Here is a 15,561-nt window from a genome sequence, read left to right on the forward strand (position 1 = left end):
AGCAGAATGTGCTTCGGGGCTTAGTGATTTGCATTTAAAAGCAGGAGAGAGAAAAAACCGTCCAGTATCTCTAGCTCCAGAGCTTTGCGGGATGAGTTCAGTGCCAAGCTGCTTGTTAAGAGTGTTGAGTCTTCCCTCATCTGCGACACAGGGCGATGGCTTGAGGATGCCTCTGAGTTCCCAGTGCTGGTACAGTTGATTGTGCGCTTTGCTCTTGATGGTCTTCAGAGTTTTGCATATCGCCTTATAGATTGCTGATACCAGGCTAAGTCAGGCATCATGAGGCGCACCTGCAGCTCCAGCTACTCGGAGGTCAGTGCTAGAGAAAGCACACCTCACACTTCCCTTTAGTTCTTATCCAGGCAGACCTGCGGCATTTGGTTAAGGAGGAGAGCAAGGGGACGGCTAGCTACATCAGTCTACTAACACATTCTGAGACGCAAAGACAAATTAATTGGTGGCAAACTGGAGATTTAAGCCATGTCTTTAAAAAAACCAGAATGGCCATTTGCTAAAGAATAGGAATAATTGTTCTTTTTAATATTCCCTTTGATTTTTTTTTTTGAGAAATGAATTTGGTCAGTTTAACTTTATAGTTAGTTACATTAATTCTGTGTTCTTTTTAATTAAAAATTATTTATTTAATTTTATATGATTTTTGAGTGCGCCTGAGCATATGGCCGTGCACCTAGTACTTGCAGGAGCCCTCAGGGGTCAGGAGAGCTGTCAGATCCCCAGGAATTGGAGTTGCCAGGCCGTTGGGAGCCAACAGCCATGTGGGTGCTGGGAGCCAAACTCAGGTCCTCTGCATGGACGGTGAGTGTTTCACTACTGAGCCATCTCTGTAGCCACCTGGTCTTTTCTTTTAGTAAAATGTTTATGAAACCACATTCAACACTCAGAGAGACAGAGACAGAGACAGAGACAGAGACAGAGTCAGAGAAATTGAATCAATGGCATTTGTATTTTGATAGCAATATATTTTGACAAAAAAAGAAAAATACATTTTGTATTCATTATACCAATGATCTTCACAATATCCTTCACATTCTGGAGTAATATATACATCATTTACATACTATAAGTGATGCTATATTTGGTACGCTAACAGGAAGTTATGATTAAATTTACAGGTTCTTTTTAAAGCAGGTATTAATATTGCCCAGGTATTAGTCTTTTTTAATGTGTGAGTTAAAATTGTTCACCTGATTTCTTTTTCTTCTCATGATTTTCTAATTTAGATATAACTTTTTCTAATGTATTAGGGGCTAAACTCATGGCCTCCATGGTAGGCAAGCCCTTTACCAGTGGGTTATACCCTCAGGTCCCTGAAATAACTGAAAGATTTTTAAAGTTTATTTATTCATGTGTGTGTGTGTGTGTGTGTGGAAAGAGAGAGAGAGAGAGAGAGAGAGAGAGAGAGAGAGAGAGAGATCAGAGGACAACTGTGGGAGTTGGTTCTCTCCTTCCATCCTGCAGGTTGAACTCAGAGCTCAGGCTTGGCAGCAAGCACCCCTGTGGGCTGAGCCACCTCACCAGCTCCTGCCACCATCTGTTTTGTGTGTTTGTGATAAATAACGCATGATGTGTGGGTGCTCTGAAAACTTTCTTCTTCCGTCCCCGCTCTTATCTCCATTTCTAAAAAGCAGAAAGAGAACAAAACCAAGGCTCCCCAAATCCCACTGTAACTCCAAACTAGTTAGATCATTAACCCAGATCTCGTCGGGTATTCCCTGCAGAATTAAGCTGGTCTCTGTTGAAGCTTTTCTTGTTGCTGTTGGTAATCAGTCTGATTAGTTTTCTCTGAAGTGGTGGAGGTAGGAGGTTGGGGAGTTGGAAAGAGAACCCCTGTCTACAGCTACCGGGTAGCCTTGCTTGGGGGGGGGGGGAAGGTAGTAATGCCTGTTTTGTAGTCCGATCGTCGTGGTGATGATAAAGACGGGTCTGTGCCTTTACTTACTGTGTGCCGGGCACAGTGCTGAAGGGCCTCTGAGAAGAACCTTATTGATCTCTCATGAGGTCTGAATGCAGTGTTATCCCTATTTTGCCAATGACGACAATTGAGGCTTAGATTGAATAACTTCTTCAAGGTTACATAGTAATTCACCGATTTGGAGTTTTAACTGATGTCTGTGTGGCATCAGAATTAGCTGGGTTTTTGTTTATTTGTTTGTTTGTTTGTTATTTGTTTATTCCACGTACTAAGCTATACCTCTAGCCCCAAAACTCACTCTTTTATTCAGTCTTTTATACTAGCTTGAAATGCTGCTATTGGCATAATTTTAAATTTATTTATTTTATTGTATGTGTGAGTATGTGTGGGCACTATGCTCACTCTTGGTACTTGTGGAAGTCAGAAACTCCACTGGACCTAGAGTGATGGGTGGCCGTGAACCACCATGTAGGTGCTGGGAACTGGGCCTGGGTTCTCTACGAGAGCAGCAAGTGCCCTCAACCACTGAGCCGTCTCTTCAACCCCAGTGTTTCTGTTTTAGTGAGTGTGAGATTTGGGCTCTTGTTAAAATGTTGCCTTAGAGCCTACTGGGGAAGAGGCCTCTATGTGTGTTTATAAGAAATGCTACTTGTGTTTTTAGAACCAATGCTTTGGTGATAGCGGGTAGGAGTTGGTGCCCTCTTTTTAAATATTGTAATATACTGATACGTTTGCTTGTGTGACCATAATACCAAGAAAATCTTTTTGCAAGAGTTACACACACATCCAGCACCGAGGTCCCTTTTGCAGATTTTACAGTAGCATTACACTGCCTTAGCATGCTGCTTTCACGGCTGCTTTACAGCTGCTTTATTGCTATTATTATTGTTAATTATTGTTATATGAATATGTATATGAGTGTTTGTCTGCATGTACATCTGTGCACCACACAAATACCTTGTGCCTGAGGAGGTGGGGAGCCTCCATGTGGGTGCTGGGAATCTGACCCTGGTTCTGTGAAACGACAAATGCCCTTAACCACTGAGCCACCTCGCCACCCTCATTTATCAGACTGTTTTCTGTTTCAGCCTTGATTTTATCGTTTTTATTGTAGCTGCCATATTAACATTTGGTTGCAAATGGGCATCCTTTTCAAGCCCGCTCCTCATGGCTCCACCAGTCATTAGTTTTATAGTTGCTTATAAATCAAATAAGAAAATTAGCTCAGAAATTCCTATTAGTAGATGATGAGAACTCTAGGAAACTGTCTAGAGCAACCCAGTGCAATGGGAAGAAAAATACAACACAAAGCTACTTGTTCTGTGTGCAGAAAGTCTGTCAGGCTCCTCTTTTACCTGTCTTTACCTTCTTATCAACAGACTGTGGACTCCAGCCACCCAGCTATCTACACCACGGTGACTCTGAAGAAGTAGTAGCCAGTTATTGTCTCTTTCTTTCCTTTTTTTCCTTTGTAAGAATTGCATTCCAGTATTGCAGGACTCATGGTTTACAGCTGCTTAGGACTTGATGGGATTCTTTTCTGCTTATTCCTCTAACGTTGCACATGTAAAGGTGTAGGTCTAATTTTCATTGAAAACTCAGTTGGTAAGGTGTTTATCTAGCATGTACCAAGCTCTGGGCTCAATCGCCAGCACCATATAAGTTGGACAGGGTGGCACACATTTGTAATCTTAGAACTTGGGAGGTGGAGGCAGAAAGGTCAAGAGTTCAAGGTCATCCTTGGCTACGTAGTGAGCCCAGCCTGGGCTATGAACACTCTATCTCAACAAAATAAGTCCATCAAGTACATAATTCTATTTCTGTAGTAGTCCAGTAAGTCTTTGCCTATTCTATGTTAAGAGCTTAATACGGGAATATTTTTTCCCTTACCAAATTTAATGTTTTACTTGTCTAGACTATGGAAGGATGCTTTAAAATTGATGTTTAAAGAGTGACAGGTGTCAAAAGGAGTGGCTCTGTATGGCTCTGTGACCTTATTTTGTGTGTGTGTAGTGCCATGCATTAACTTTGTCACAGGTTAACTAAGGTGCACAGTTCTAGTCCAGTGTCTGCTGACGTTTTTACTAGGTGACAAAATTGATCTGGATTACTTATTAAGTGAAGATTCTAGGCCTCACTCAGAGTCTTTGTGACCTGTAGGCTCTAGGAAAGGGGCTGTGGGAATCTCTCACTATTAAGCCACCCCAAGGACCTTCATAGGGAAAGCCTGAGAGGCAAACGTGGTTCCTCAGCCCTTGGAATAAGGAAAGTAAGTCTGGGAAAGGAGGGCCACGCCTTACTACCTAGGCACATCCACCAGACCAGAACTCACACCCCCAGCTTCTGGGCTGGGGTTCTTTCCACACTAATGGACCAGCCCTCTCTCCCCTTATTCAGAGTTAAAAGTTAGCCATATCACTGAGAAATCAGGTTCTCAGACTTGCCACTGGCTTTTATCTTTCGACTTTGATGTCAATATTTCAGATATCTTGCACTCAAACAATCGTCAGCTGGCATTTTGTTACATAGCTAATAGGTCTGATTGTGTCATCGGATTTTGTGTTGTGTTTTACTTTAGCTTAGCTGATAATTGAGGTTTTACTTTATTAGGGTCGCAGTGGGAGGTGATTTGGGGACATGGGTATCAGTCTATAGATTGCACAAAGCCTCCGGTTGTTAAATATAAGTACTCCTTTTGATTTAGTGACGTACTTTCTCATTAGTTGGTTTTCCTTTAGAGCAGTGTAGGTTGGATTTAGGTCTGCGGGGCAGAGGCTTCTTGGCTCTTTTCATTTCTGCTCACAGAACATTGTGTTGAGGTATTCATCAGGGCTGGGGGTTGCACAGTGGTGGAACTGGCTTTGGAATGGGAGATAGGGAACGAATAGCAAGTGATCTTTGTGGAACATGTATTGTTAAGCCAGGTTAGGTGGTGGTGGACACGGCGGGGCCAAGCACTTCCCTGGTTTTACTTTCCTCCGTTACATAGCTATTTATTTGCAGACTCGATGTGAGATTTATTAGTAAACATGACTGGTAGGGAGGGGGACTCAGCACAGTGCAAGCCTTCAGGGGTATAGGGTCTGCCCCTCGTCCATGGGCCACAACTCCAGATATATTTGATCACCAGCGATAAGCTGCTTCTCAGCTACTGTGTCTTCAAATTCATTAAACAGGAAAGCACTGCCTCTCCGAGTTGTAGATCGTCTGGTGACAAGGGAACTTGAACCTGGCGCTACATGGGGCGTCAATCACATGTTCCTTATTCTGCAGCTTGGTGCGATGGACCTGATGACCTGGTCAAATCGCATGCCCTGGGGATTTCCAGTGGTACCCACATACCTGCCTCGAGTCTAGCATTGAGATCAGATACATGCACACACAGCAGAAAACTCTTCCGAGTTGCTTAGGGGAACCCATACAAGCAGCAGGCTATGTGTTACCAGGAGGCTGCCCGCTGCAGCCATTGATTGCATACTAGACCCTGGTGAGGAAAGAAACCCTATTGGCTTAACTGCTCGTCGTAGCCTTCCCATTTTGTTTCAGTGCTGCCACGATCATAAATATTGTACTGACTGGGCTCTCTGTCTTCATACTGATGTCCTGTCAGACCTGGACCAGTGTGTTTTGTCTTGACTTTGCATACTTCGGAAAGAATGCCATCTGTTAATGAAGTTAAGAAGAGCACGCTTCTCTTGATGTGCTTTGGATAGTCACTTAGCTCTTTGATCCTAGTAGAAAATGGAGATGTTCTCTAACTCAAGATATGCAGTGAGCTAATGTGAGCCGGGCAGGGTGGTGCACACCGGTGATCCCAGTGCTTGGGATGCTAACGGGGAGGATGGTGAATTCAAGGCTAGCCTAGGATATATAGCAAGACTTGTCTCAGAAGAAAAAAAAAAGTGAAAATGAATATAAAATGGTTTCTAACAGGTCCTGGGAGGTAACGCCCAGTTAGTTATTAGAACAGTACCCTATCAGTAATTGTGTATAGTGGCAGGAACAGAGAAGTGCATGCTGCTGTAACAAAATTTCAGAAACTGGGTAGTTTGAAATAATCTTTCCAGTTCTCTAGGCTGAGAAGTCTAAGAGCAGACAGGTCACTTGGTGTCTAGTAAGGGCTCTTGCCCCTTGTCCTGACATGAGAGAAAAGTGACAGGGCAAAACAGAGCCTTAGGTTAGTTCCCTCCAGCCTGGCGATAAGGGCCTGAGTTATTCTTGAGGCCACCCTCATGGCCCGGCAGGCTCTGAGGGCCCCAGCTCTCAGTACCCCCATGGTGGGGATTAAGTTTCAACATGAATTTTGCATGGGCAAGTTCACGGTAGCAGTTCTTAGTCCAGACTGGAGATCTGACAGTCAGGGAGACCATAGCATGGGGTTTATAGCAGTTGTAAATGTTAGAATCTTAAATGAGACTAATTAGTGAAGGTCCCCCCACCTTTCACTTTTATAAAAAAAGTTTTTTTTTTTAAAAAATGCATTATCATTATTTGAGTGTGTCTGTGTGCTCTGGTGTAATGTGGAGGTCAGGGAAGCTGGTCCTCAACTTCTACCATGTGGGCCCTGGGGTTCAACTCAGCCCTCTGGGTAGCAAGCCCTTCTACTCACTGGCCATCTTACCAGCCCTCTTTTGAATTCCGTGCTCCCGCTGTTTAGGCTGTCTTGTAACTTGACAAGCTGGCTACAATTTATTACATGCTCTAAGTTCCCTAAAGTACAAATACCAAGATTACAATAATTACTTTTTAACTAGAGGTGACAGGAAGGAATAATAAAGATGAAAATGTCTAAAGCAAGCTCTCAAGGACTTTGAGAGCCCCTGAATGTCCCAGGTTTTAATACAAAAGGAAATTCTCAGATTACTCTGGTAAAACGGTTTCAGCATTGATTTCATGAAATGTATAAAACAGCAATGTTAATATAGTGAGCTTGTGTCACTTAGAGCAGTGTAACTGGGACACTTTGGGGAGGCTTTTAGGATTCCAAAAACCGGCCTTTGGGTTAGCAGTTTCTTTTCTGAAATCTCTATTCAGTGACTCTAGAAGAGAAAAGGGTCATGTTGGCCTTGATATTCACGGATGTTGTAATGTTCCCTATGAATGGTGAAATGACACCTGAAGGCCTGGCAAAGAGGGGAGCATTACGGAAATTAGAGATGTCGGCTAATTACAATCATTTAATGATAATTTTGAAGGCTGTGTGGGAAATGTAGGGTGATTACTTGTAAGGATTATAGACTTGTAAAACTCCGCACATGCCTCGACTGGAAGGGAATGTGAAACAGGAAAGGTAGTTGATGGGTAGGGGCTGACCTTTGCAGACGTCTGCTTGTTAACTTTGTACAATGATACACTTGGAAAAACTTCAGATCTGCTAAGAACATCATGTGTCCTGGTCTTGGAAAACCTCACCTTTGCTCAAGCTAAGAACTCAATATTACTTCATTTTCCCCGGAGCATTTTATTGCTGAAACAAATAGTTCTTTTACAAATTTTTAAAAATTGGAATGTAGTTTACCGCTTTAAAGCATATGAGTGGTGAATTTTAGTGTATTTGTTGTAAATTTTAGTGTATTTTCAAGGTTGTACAAACATTACTGTCGTTCTCTCAAAACATTTTATACACCCCACCCCCACCCCAGAATTCCCACACCCGGAAGCAGTCACTCCCCACTTCCTGCTCCCACAGTCCCCGCTAGCACTATGTGTTTGCTGTCTCTGGGTGACCCTATTCTGGACATGACATCAGATGAAGTGCAGCCTCAGGGCTGGTTTCTTTGTCTCAGCCATAATTATTCGTGGTTCATTCCTGCTGCAGTGTGGGTAAGTGCCTCACTCTTTTCCAGGGTCAAGTATCTCATCTTGAGGATTTAACAAGCCTTGTTTTTGCATTTTTCTGTGGATAGACATTTGTGTTTTGCCCTTTTTGCCTTATGGATAATGCTGCTGTGAACATTGGCGCACAGGTTTTTGTATGGCCGTGGATTTCAGTTCTTTTGAGTAACAGTGTGGGAGTCAAGTGGTTACTCAGTTGTTAACTTCTGTTGTTAACAACTGTTAGCTTAGTTGTTAATTAAGCTCTTTTCCAAAGTGACTGCCCCATTTTTATATGTATAAGGGTTCCAGTCTCTACAGATCTTCATACTATCCCTCCTCCGTCCTTATTGACATCCTAGACAATGTGAAGTGATATTTCCTGTGGCTTTGATTTGCATCTTTGTAATTGTAAAGATGTTGAACATCTCATCTTGTGTTTAAAGTCATCACCATATAGGACCGTCTGTATAGTTCCTTTGCCCATTTAGTTAGTTATAGTTTTAAATTGTATGATAGTGTGTGTGTGTGTGTGTGTGTGTGTGTGTATGTGTGTGTGTATGAATTCAGGCACTCACAAGGGTCAGCATCAGATCCCCTGGGGCTGGAGTTACTGGTATTGTGAGCTGCCTGACATGGGTGCCAGGATCTGAACCCCAGCCACCCTCTGCAAGAGCGGTGTGTGCTCTTAACTGTGTGTGCTCTTAACTGTGTGTGCTCTTAACTGTGTGTGCTCTTAACTGTGTGTGCTCTTAACTGTGTGTGCTCTTAACTGTGGAGCCGTCTCCTTTTGACTTTTAAGAGCTCTTTTTATATGGGGAATCTAGTCAGTTATCAGATATATGGTGTGCAAATATAATCCCATTCTGTGAGTTACCTTTTTACTTTGAAACAGGAAAGTCTGTAATGCGAGTGAAGCCAATTTGTCATTTTCCTTTGGCCATACTTTGTGTCATGTGTGAAGCACAATGGCCACATCCACGGGCATGAAGATTTATGCTTATGTTTTCTTTGAGTTTTACGGTTTTAGTTCTTATACTCAGGCCTTTAATCCATTCTCAGTTAATGTAGACAGTGCTAGGTAGGGTCCATTTTCATTCTCTTTGAGTGTGGGTATCCATTTGTCACAATACATTTGTTGAAAAAGACTGTTCTTTCTCCATTGAGTTGTTTTGATATCCTGTCAAAAAAATCAGTGGGCCATAAAAATGAAGGCTAATTTCTGAGCCTTGAATTCCTTTCTGTCGCTGATACCATACTTTCTTTGTTCATGTAACTTTGTGATGAGTTTTTTTTTTTTTTTAAGATTTATTTATTTATTATATGTAAGTACACTGTAGCTGTCTTCAGACACTCCAGAAGAGGGCATCAGATCTCATTACGGGTGGTTGTGAGCCACCATGTGGTTGCTGGGATTTGAACTTCCGACCTTCGGAAGAGCAGTCGGTGCTCTTACCCACTGAGCCATCTCACCAGCCCGTGATGAGTTTTTAAATCGGAAAGTATACACCTTTCAATTGTTTGGGTCAACTTGTCCATTTCTAATTTTAAAAAGTAAGATTTTCGGTAGGGACGGCTGCATCACTGCATCGATAGGTCGGTTTGGAGAATATCATAATATTGATAACGGTGAGTCTTCATCCAGTGCTCGGGAACCCTCTTCCTCCTGTAGGTCTTCTTCTCCTTCCATGCACTGTTGGTAGTTTCCTTTTATTACATCTATTCCTAAGGATTTGAATTTTTATACCACAATAAATGGACTTCCTTATTAAATTTATTTTCCATTTGTTCATAGACACTGTATAGAAATGCAAGCATTTTTTGTAGGTTGAATATGTACTCTGCAACCTGTGGAATTTATTAGATAACAAATGTTTTCTTATTAAAAATTATAATTGATAATATTTAATTTTATTTTTCCAATATTGATGTAAGTACTGTTTCTGATTTCCTCTTACTTTTTTGTAAAATAATGTGACCCGGGACTAATTTTCTTCTCATTAGCAAGTTGTTCTTAAAATAGAAAAATGTTTTTTAAAAAAATACATGAATTTCTTGACCTGGAGAGATGGCTCAGTGATTAAGAGCACTTGCTGCTCTTGCAGAGGACCTGGGTTCTGTTCCCAGCTCCCACTTGGAGTTCACTAAGTGATCTGATGTTGTCTTCTGGCCTGCTAATAAAGGCAAACACTCACACACTTAAAAATGAATCATTTATAATATTTTTGAGCAGCATTTGTATTCCTTGGGGGCTATCTTAACATTTGATTTCAGTAAATTTTATATTTTTCTTTAAAATTTTTGGCATGTGGGGGTGGATGTTGCACAGTTGGTAGAGTGTTTGCTTAACGTACATGCAACCTTGGGTTTGGTCTCCAGCACCACATAAAACAGTCGTGGCAGCAGTTCCTGCCGTTCTTGTACTCAGAGGCAGAGGCAGAGGCAGGAGGATGAGAAGTCCAGTATCATCCTGAGCTGCTGAGCAGGTCTGAGGCCAGCCTAGGCTGTGTGGCCGGGTGGGACGAATAGTCATGGTGGTTTGTAGCAGCCCAGAGATTTGCGGCGAGTTCAGAAAGCAATCCAGCTCATATCTAAGTTGTTTGACTGTGCCTTCAGACTATCATTTCCCAAGGGTTTTAAAATGTTTTCTTTCTCTCTCTCTTTTCTATGTTTTTCAGATGTTAGAGGAAGCCCTGGCTTTTAGTTAGTTCCTTTTATACTGCCATCAGCAGTGTGAACTCCAGGGCTTCATGCACACCAAGCAAGTGCTCACAGCGCTATATGCCAGCCCTCTTTCCCCTCCCTCCCTTGCTCCCTCCCTTCGTTCCTCCTTTCCTTCCTTCCTTCCTTCCTTCCTTCCTTCCTTCCTTCCTTCCTTCCTTCCTTCCTTCCTTCCTTCCTTCCATGCCTGTGTTCAGCCAGTGGTAGTCTGAGTCTGTTTTCTTATGGAGTAAAGACAGACGGAGGGCATCTCCTGATCTTTACTTGAGAGTGAGTAGCTTCAGTTTTCTTGTTTGCCAGTCTGCAATCATAGAAGCAATGTGCTGACTGGACTCAGAGTCTCTGTAGAGTGGCATTTGGGGTTTAGATGGTCCTGAGACTCAGGCAAGACTAGGAACTGTTTTAGCAGATTTTATGGCGGGAAATTAAGAAGAAAAACAGCTAGAACAATACAAATACTCTCTCCTAAGGCGAGTTTTCTTATGTCACTTGATTTAAAGCTGGGCAGGAATAATCTCTGTGCAGAGGACATTACTGAGCAGAGGCCAAAGCTTTGTGTCACCCTCTGCATTGGAGGCTGTCACCATCAGGATGTCCTTGAAGACCTGAGGTTTCAGGAAACCAGGGAGACACAGTGAAGCCCTCTGCTCTTTGTGTGTGTGTGTGAAATAAAGAATTAGGGTCTAGGGTTGCAATTTATTTTAAAACATGTTATCAGATGAGCAAAATGGAGGTTAGCTGCCTGGACTACAACTCTTTGATCCGATAGCTCCGATGAAATGAAAGATTGGTGACAGAGTTCAGAGCTGACTGGATGTGCACCCGGAGCACTGCTGCCCTGAAGAGAGCCATGGAGATTATGGGAACCAGTGCATCTGCTTGTCTGTAGATACTGCCACTGAAAAACCGATCAAGAAGAGGAAAGAAGAGTAAAAGCTGTGGACTAGGACCCCGTGCCTGAAGTGCACTTAGAAGGTTCAGGACTATCTTATACTGGTTACTAAAATAAAAAGACGTTTTAACTTTGGTCAGGACCAGGTATTAGTTGAGTTTTATAAAATCTTGTATGGTCTTGGATAAAAAGATTACTGGATGGTGAAGCCCACCAGTTGGCCCGTACCTTCAAGGAGGCATCTTTGTGCCTCCCTCTGGAGCAGGAGCTGACTGTGATGTGGAGGATGGACCAACACATCCACAATGGGTTAAGGGACCACAGAGGCTGAAACAAACGTGTTGGCAAAAGAGCCTTTAATTGGTTTAAGCTGGCTTAGCTCCCATTAGCTAAATATCCAACAAGTCAGTGGTTCGTGCTTTCTCTGTGACCTCCGCCCACAGGCCACTCTCCAAGCCAGCTATTAGAGAAGCTGTGAGGTTTGCTGCCTTTTCCCCAAATGCTGGTGATGTCCCTTTCCAGCATTCATCCACCCAGCCTGGCAGCGTGAGGCCCCAGCCATCTGCTGAATGTTATAAGCATGTCCACAAGGCTTACTTGATCCCACCACCCATTCAAAGGGAAATGGAGGTGTTTCTGGCAGAGTTCTGGGCTGTAGGCATTCATTACCTGTCTCCGTCCTTCCTTCCTTCCTTCCTTCCTTCCTTCCTTCCTTCCTTCCTTCCTTCCTTCCTTCCTTCCTTCCTTCCTTTCTTTCTTTCTTTCTTTCTTTCTTTCTTTCTTTCTTTCTTTCTTTCTTTCTTTCTTTCTGCAAGACTTCTGAAGGAAACTAGCTACTGACTTCCTTTCCTTGCATGCGGCTTCAGCTTGCATTCTCAACAATCTGGCCCCAGACAGTCCTAGCCAGTGATGTCACTGGCGTCTTGGTTGTCATCCTTCCTAGCTGCTTTGGCGCCTTCCCTGAGGTTGGCAGTAGCTGTGGACCACTCTCCTCTCCAGCTTGGCTCCCTCTGTGCCTCTGGTCTTCTCTTGCCTCTCTCTGGCATGGTGAAGTCCCCTTTCATTCCTAAGGCAGCCTTTCCTGACATTGTTGTCCTCCAGGCTCCCTTTCAGAACTTTCTCCATCTTTAGAAGGCTTTCTTTGACTTTTTTTTTAAAAATCTGTAAGCGTTATTGAGTATTCTAGGTGACAGAGTTAAGTTAGATCTATCTTCTGTTGTGTAATGTGTTATACATATGAATTTATACTGTCTTCCCCTTGAATCTTGTTAGTGATTTGCTTTTAAAATGCTTGTAAAAAGGGTTTTTGTTTTTTACATTCTCACTGCTACTATCTAGGCCTTGGAATTCTTTTATTTGTGTCTGTTATGATTTTTATGCTCCATAAATGCATGTTGTTTTCAAATTAAATGAATGTGTTTTTCCTTCTTCTGTATTTTGCCACAAAGGCTTGTAGTGTAACTCAAGCTGACCTTGAATTAGTGATGTTCCTGCCTCTACCTCCTAAAGGCTGGGATTCTAGGTGCGTATGTATTGCTCAGCTCATTAGTCCGTTAAGATGAATTAGTGAGGGGCTCTCTCTTTCTTGATTATTACACACTTTCTAAGTTGGTCTCCTTCATTTTGTTTCATGAGGACTGCCTCAGGCAGGATGGTCCTCCTTGAATATACCGTTGTCGAAGATGATGGAGAGCCTGCTGTCTTTACAGTAATGTGGCAGTACCCTTGTTAAGTGTCAGAATAACCAAGATAGAGAACTGTAATGTAGAGTTGTCGAGGCCATGAGGTTCGGATCCCTCTGGCACTGTCCTTACTTCTTGGCACCTGCATGCTTGCCTTTCTGCTGTTCCCACAGCAGTGCAGACACCCCAGCACGCTCCTTTGGCCTTTCCCTGTGACGTCCTCGCCTGAGAGAGCATTGTGGCCTCTCCCTTTCCTAGGTCAGGTTTTCACTCAAAGGCCCGTCCCTCCCCAACACTGTGTGTCACTGTCTTTTTTGTCCTGCCTCTTCCCCCGTGAGGACCTGGCACGCAGGGAGGGAGTTGTTGAGGGAATGTTACTGACATGTGGTGTGACCTGAGAGCTCTTGTAACACAAAGGTTAGTGGTGTAAGTGTCCCAGAAGGTAATGGCCGTGTGTTTAGGAACCAGACCCTTTCTTCTGGATCCTTCCCCTACTATCTCCACTCCAGACATCTGTGACCTCAGAAACCAGTTAGCAACTGGTTTCTGATGATAATGTTCATATAAACATTTTCTAAACATTTTAAATATTTAAAAGTCGTGGTAAAATACCTGTAAAGTGAAGTTTTCCATTTAATGGGAGCGTGTCAGGAATGTTAAAGGCCTTTACAAGGTTACGCAACCTTTGTAAAACTTCTTGAATCTTGCAAAATTCGAACTGCGTGTCCATTGAATGATTGACTGTTTCCTTGCTGGGCCACATGCTGGCCTGTGACAGCCCCCACAGCCCCTGAGACCTACTATTGTGCTTTCCATGACTTTGATTTTGGAATTTTTCTTTTTTCTTTCTTTTTTTAGATTTGGCTGGCCTGGAACTTGCTATATAGCTGTGTAGCCCAGGTTAACCTAGACCTGTTTCTGCCTCCTTTGTGCTGGGATTAAAGGCATGTGCCAGACTATTGGTCTACTTACTGCCTCTGACAGAAACCATTCTAGGGATATTTTTTATTAATTAATTTAAAATTTTTAATTATTATTATTTTTTAACTTATTCACTTTACATCCTGCTCACTGCCCCCTCCCAGTCATCCTCTCCCACAATCCTTCCCCCTCCCCTCTCTTCTCTGAGTGGGTGCCCCCCCCCCCCCCCCCGTATTCCCCTGTCCTCCACATGGCACTTCACATATTTCCAAGGCTAGACACTTCCTCTCCTATTGAGGCCAGACAAGGCAGCCCAGCTAGAACCTATCCCAGGTATGGGCAACAGCTTTTGGGATAGCCCCACTCCAGTTGTTCAGGACCCACATGAAGACCAAGCTGCACATCTGTTACATATGTGGCAGAGGCCTAGGTCCAGCCCGAGTATGTTTTTTGGTTGGTGGGTCAGACTCTGAGAGCCCCAAGGGTCCAGGTTAGCTGACCCTGTTGGTCTTCCTGTGGAGTTCCTTCAGGGTTGGTAAGCCTTCTCCTATCCCTTCATAAGAGACCCCAAAGCTCCATCCACTGTTTGCATGTGGGTGTCTGTATCTGTCTGAGTCAGCTGCTGGGTGGAGCCACTCACAGGACAACATGCTCCTGTCTGCAAGTGTACTGGCTAGTTTTGTGTCAACTTGACACAGCTGGAGTTATCACAGAAAAAGGAGCTTCAGTTGAGGAAATGCCTCCATGAGATCCAACTGTAAGGCATTTTCTCAATTAGTGATCAAGGGGGAAAGGCCCCTTGTGGGTGGGACCATCTCTGGGCTGGTAGTCTTGGGTTCTATAAGAGAGCAGGCTGAGCAAGCCAGGGGAAGCAAGCCAATAAGGAACATCCCTCCATGGCCTCTGCATCAGCTCCTGCTTCCTGACCTGCTTGAGTTCCAGTCCTGACCTCCTTGGTGATGAACAGCAGTATGGAAGTGTAAGTGGAATAAACTTGCTTCTTGGTCATGATGTTTGTGCAGGAATGATAGAAACCCTGACTAAGACAGCTAGCATAACAAAGTATCATTAATAGTGTTAGAGTTGGTGCTTGCCCATGGGATGGGTCTCAAGCTGGGCTGGTTATTGGTTGGGCATTCCCTGAGTCTCTGTTCCTTCCCCCATGCCTGCATTACCTGTAGACAGGATAAAATTTGGGTTGAAAGTTTTGTGAGTGGGTTGGTATCTCTATCTCTCTGCTGGGGTTCCTTTCTGGATACAGGAGGTGGCCTCTTCAAGTTCCATATCACAACATTCTTGGGCACTTCCCTTATCCCAGAACTCTGTCTCATCCTGGAGATGCTCCCCACTTCCTCACACCTGGCTGTTGAAGGTTTCCATTCATTTCATGGTCATTTAGCCATCTCTCCTGCCCTTCCCCACACCTGATCCTGAATCCGCCCTCCCTCCCAGTCCCTCGCCATTCTAGGGGTCTTATAAATGGTACTAAGTAGTATTTGCCCTTTTGTGTGTAACTTATCCTACTTTCCATCATATTCTTTTTTTTTTTTTTTTTTTTTGGTTTTTTTGAGACAGAGTTTCTCTGTGTAGCCCTGGCT

The 15,561-nt window shown here is 43.5% G+C and overlaps 1 protein-coding gene across 4 annotated transcripts in view; it reads left to right on the forward strand.

The window, feature by feature from the left end:
• Positions 1-15,561, forward strand: part of Cnnm2 (cyclin M2) — a 121,747-nt gene that overhangs the window by 7,919 nt on the left and 98,267 nt on the right. The window contains exon 2 of one of the 4 annotated variants that reach the window (XM_006527490.4): positions 10,426-12,770. The exons of the other annotated variants lie outside the window; for them this stretch is intronic. Coding sequence (XP_006527553.1) covers positions 10,426-10,451 — 26 coding nt within the window. The 3' untranslated portion in view covers positions 10,452-12,770. Of the gene's footprint in view, positions 1-10,425; positions 12,771-15,561 lie in introns of those variants that run through there. 4 annotated transcript variants of the gene reach the window in all.

This window comes from Mus musculus, chromosome 19 (assembly GCF_000001635.26).
Source record: "Mus musculus strain C57BL/6J chromosome 19, GRCm38.p6 C57BL/6J".
NCBI classification, from domain to species: domain Eukaryota; kingdom Metazoa; phylum Chordata; class Mammalia; order Rodentia; family Muridae; genus Mus; species Mus musculus.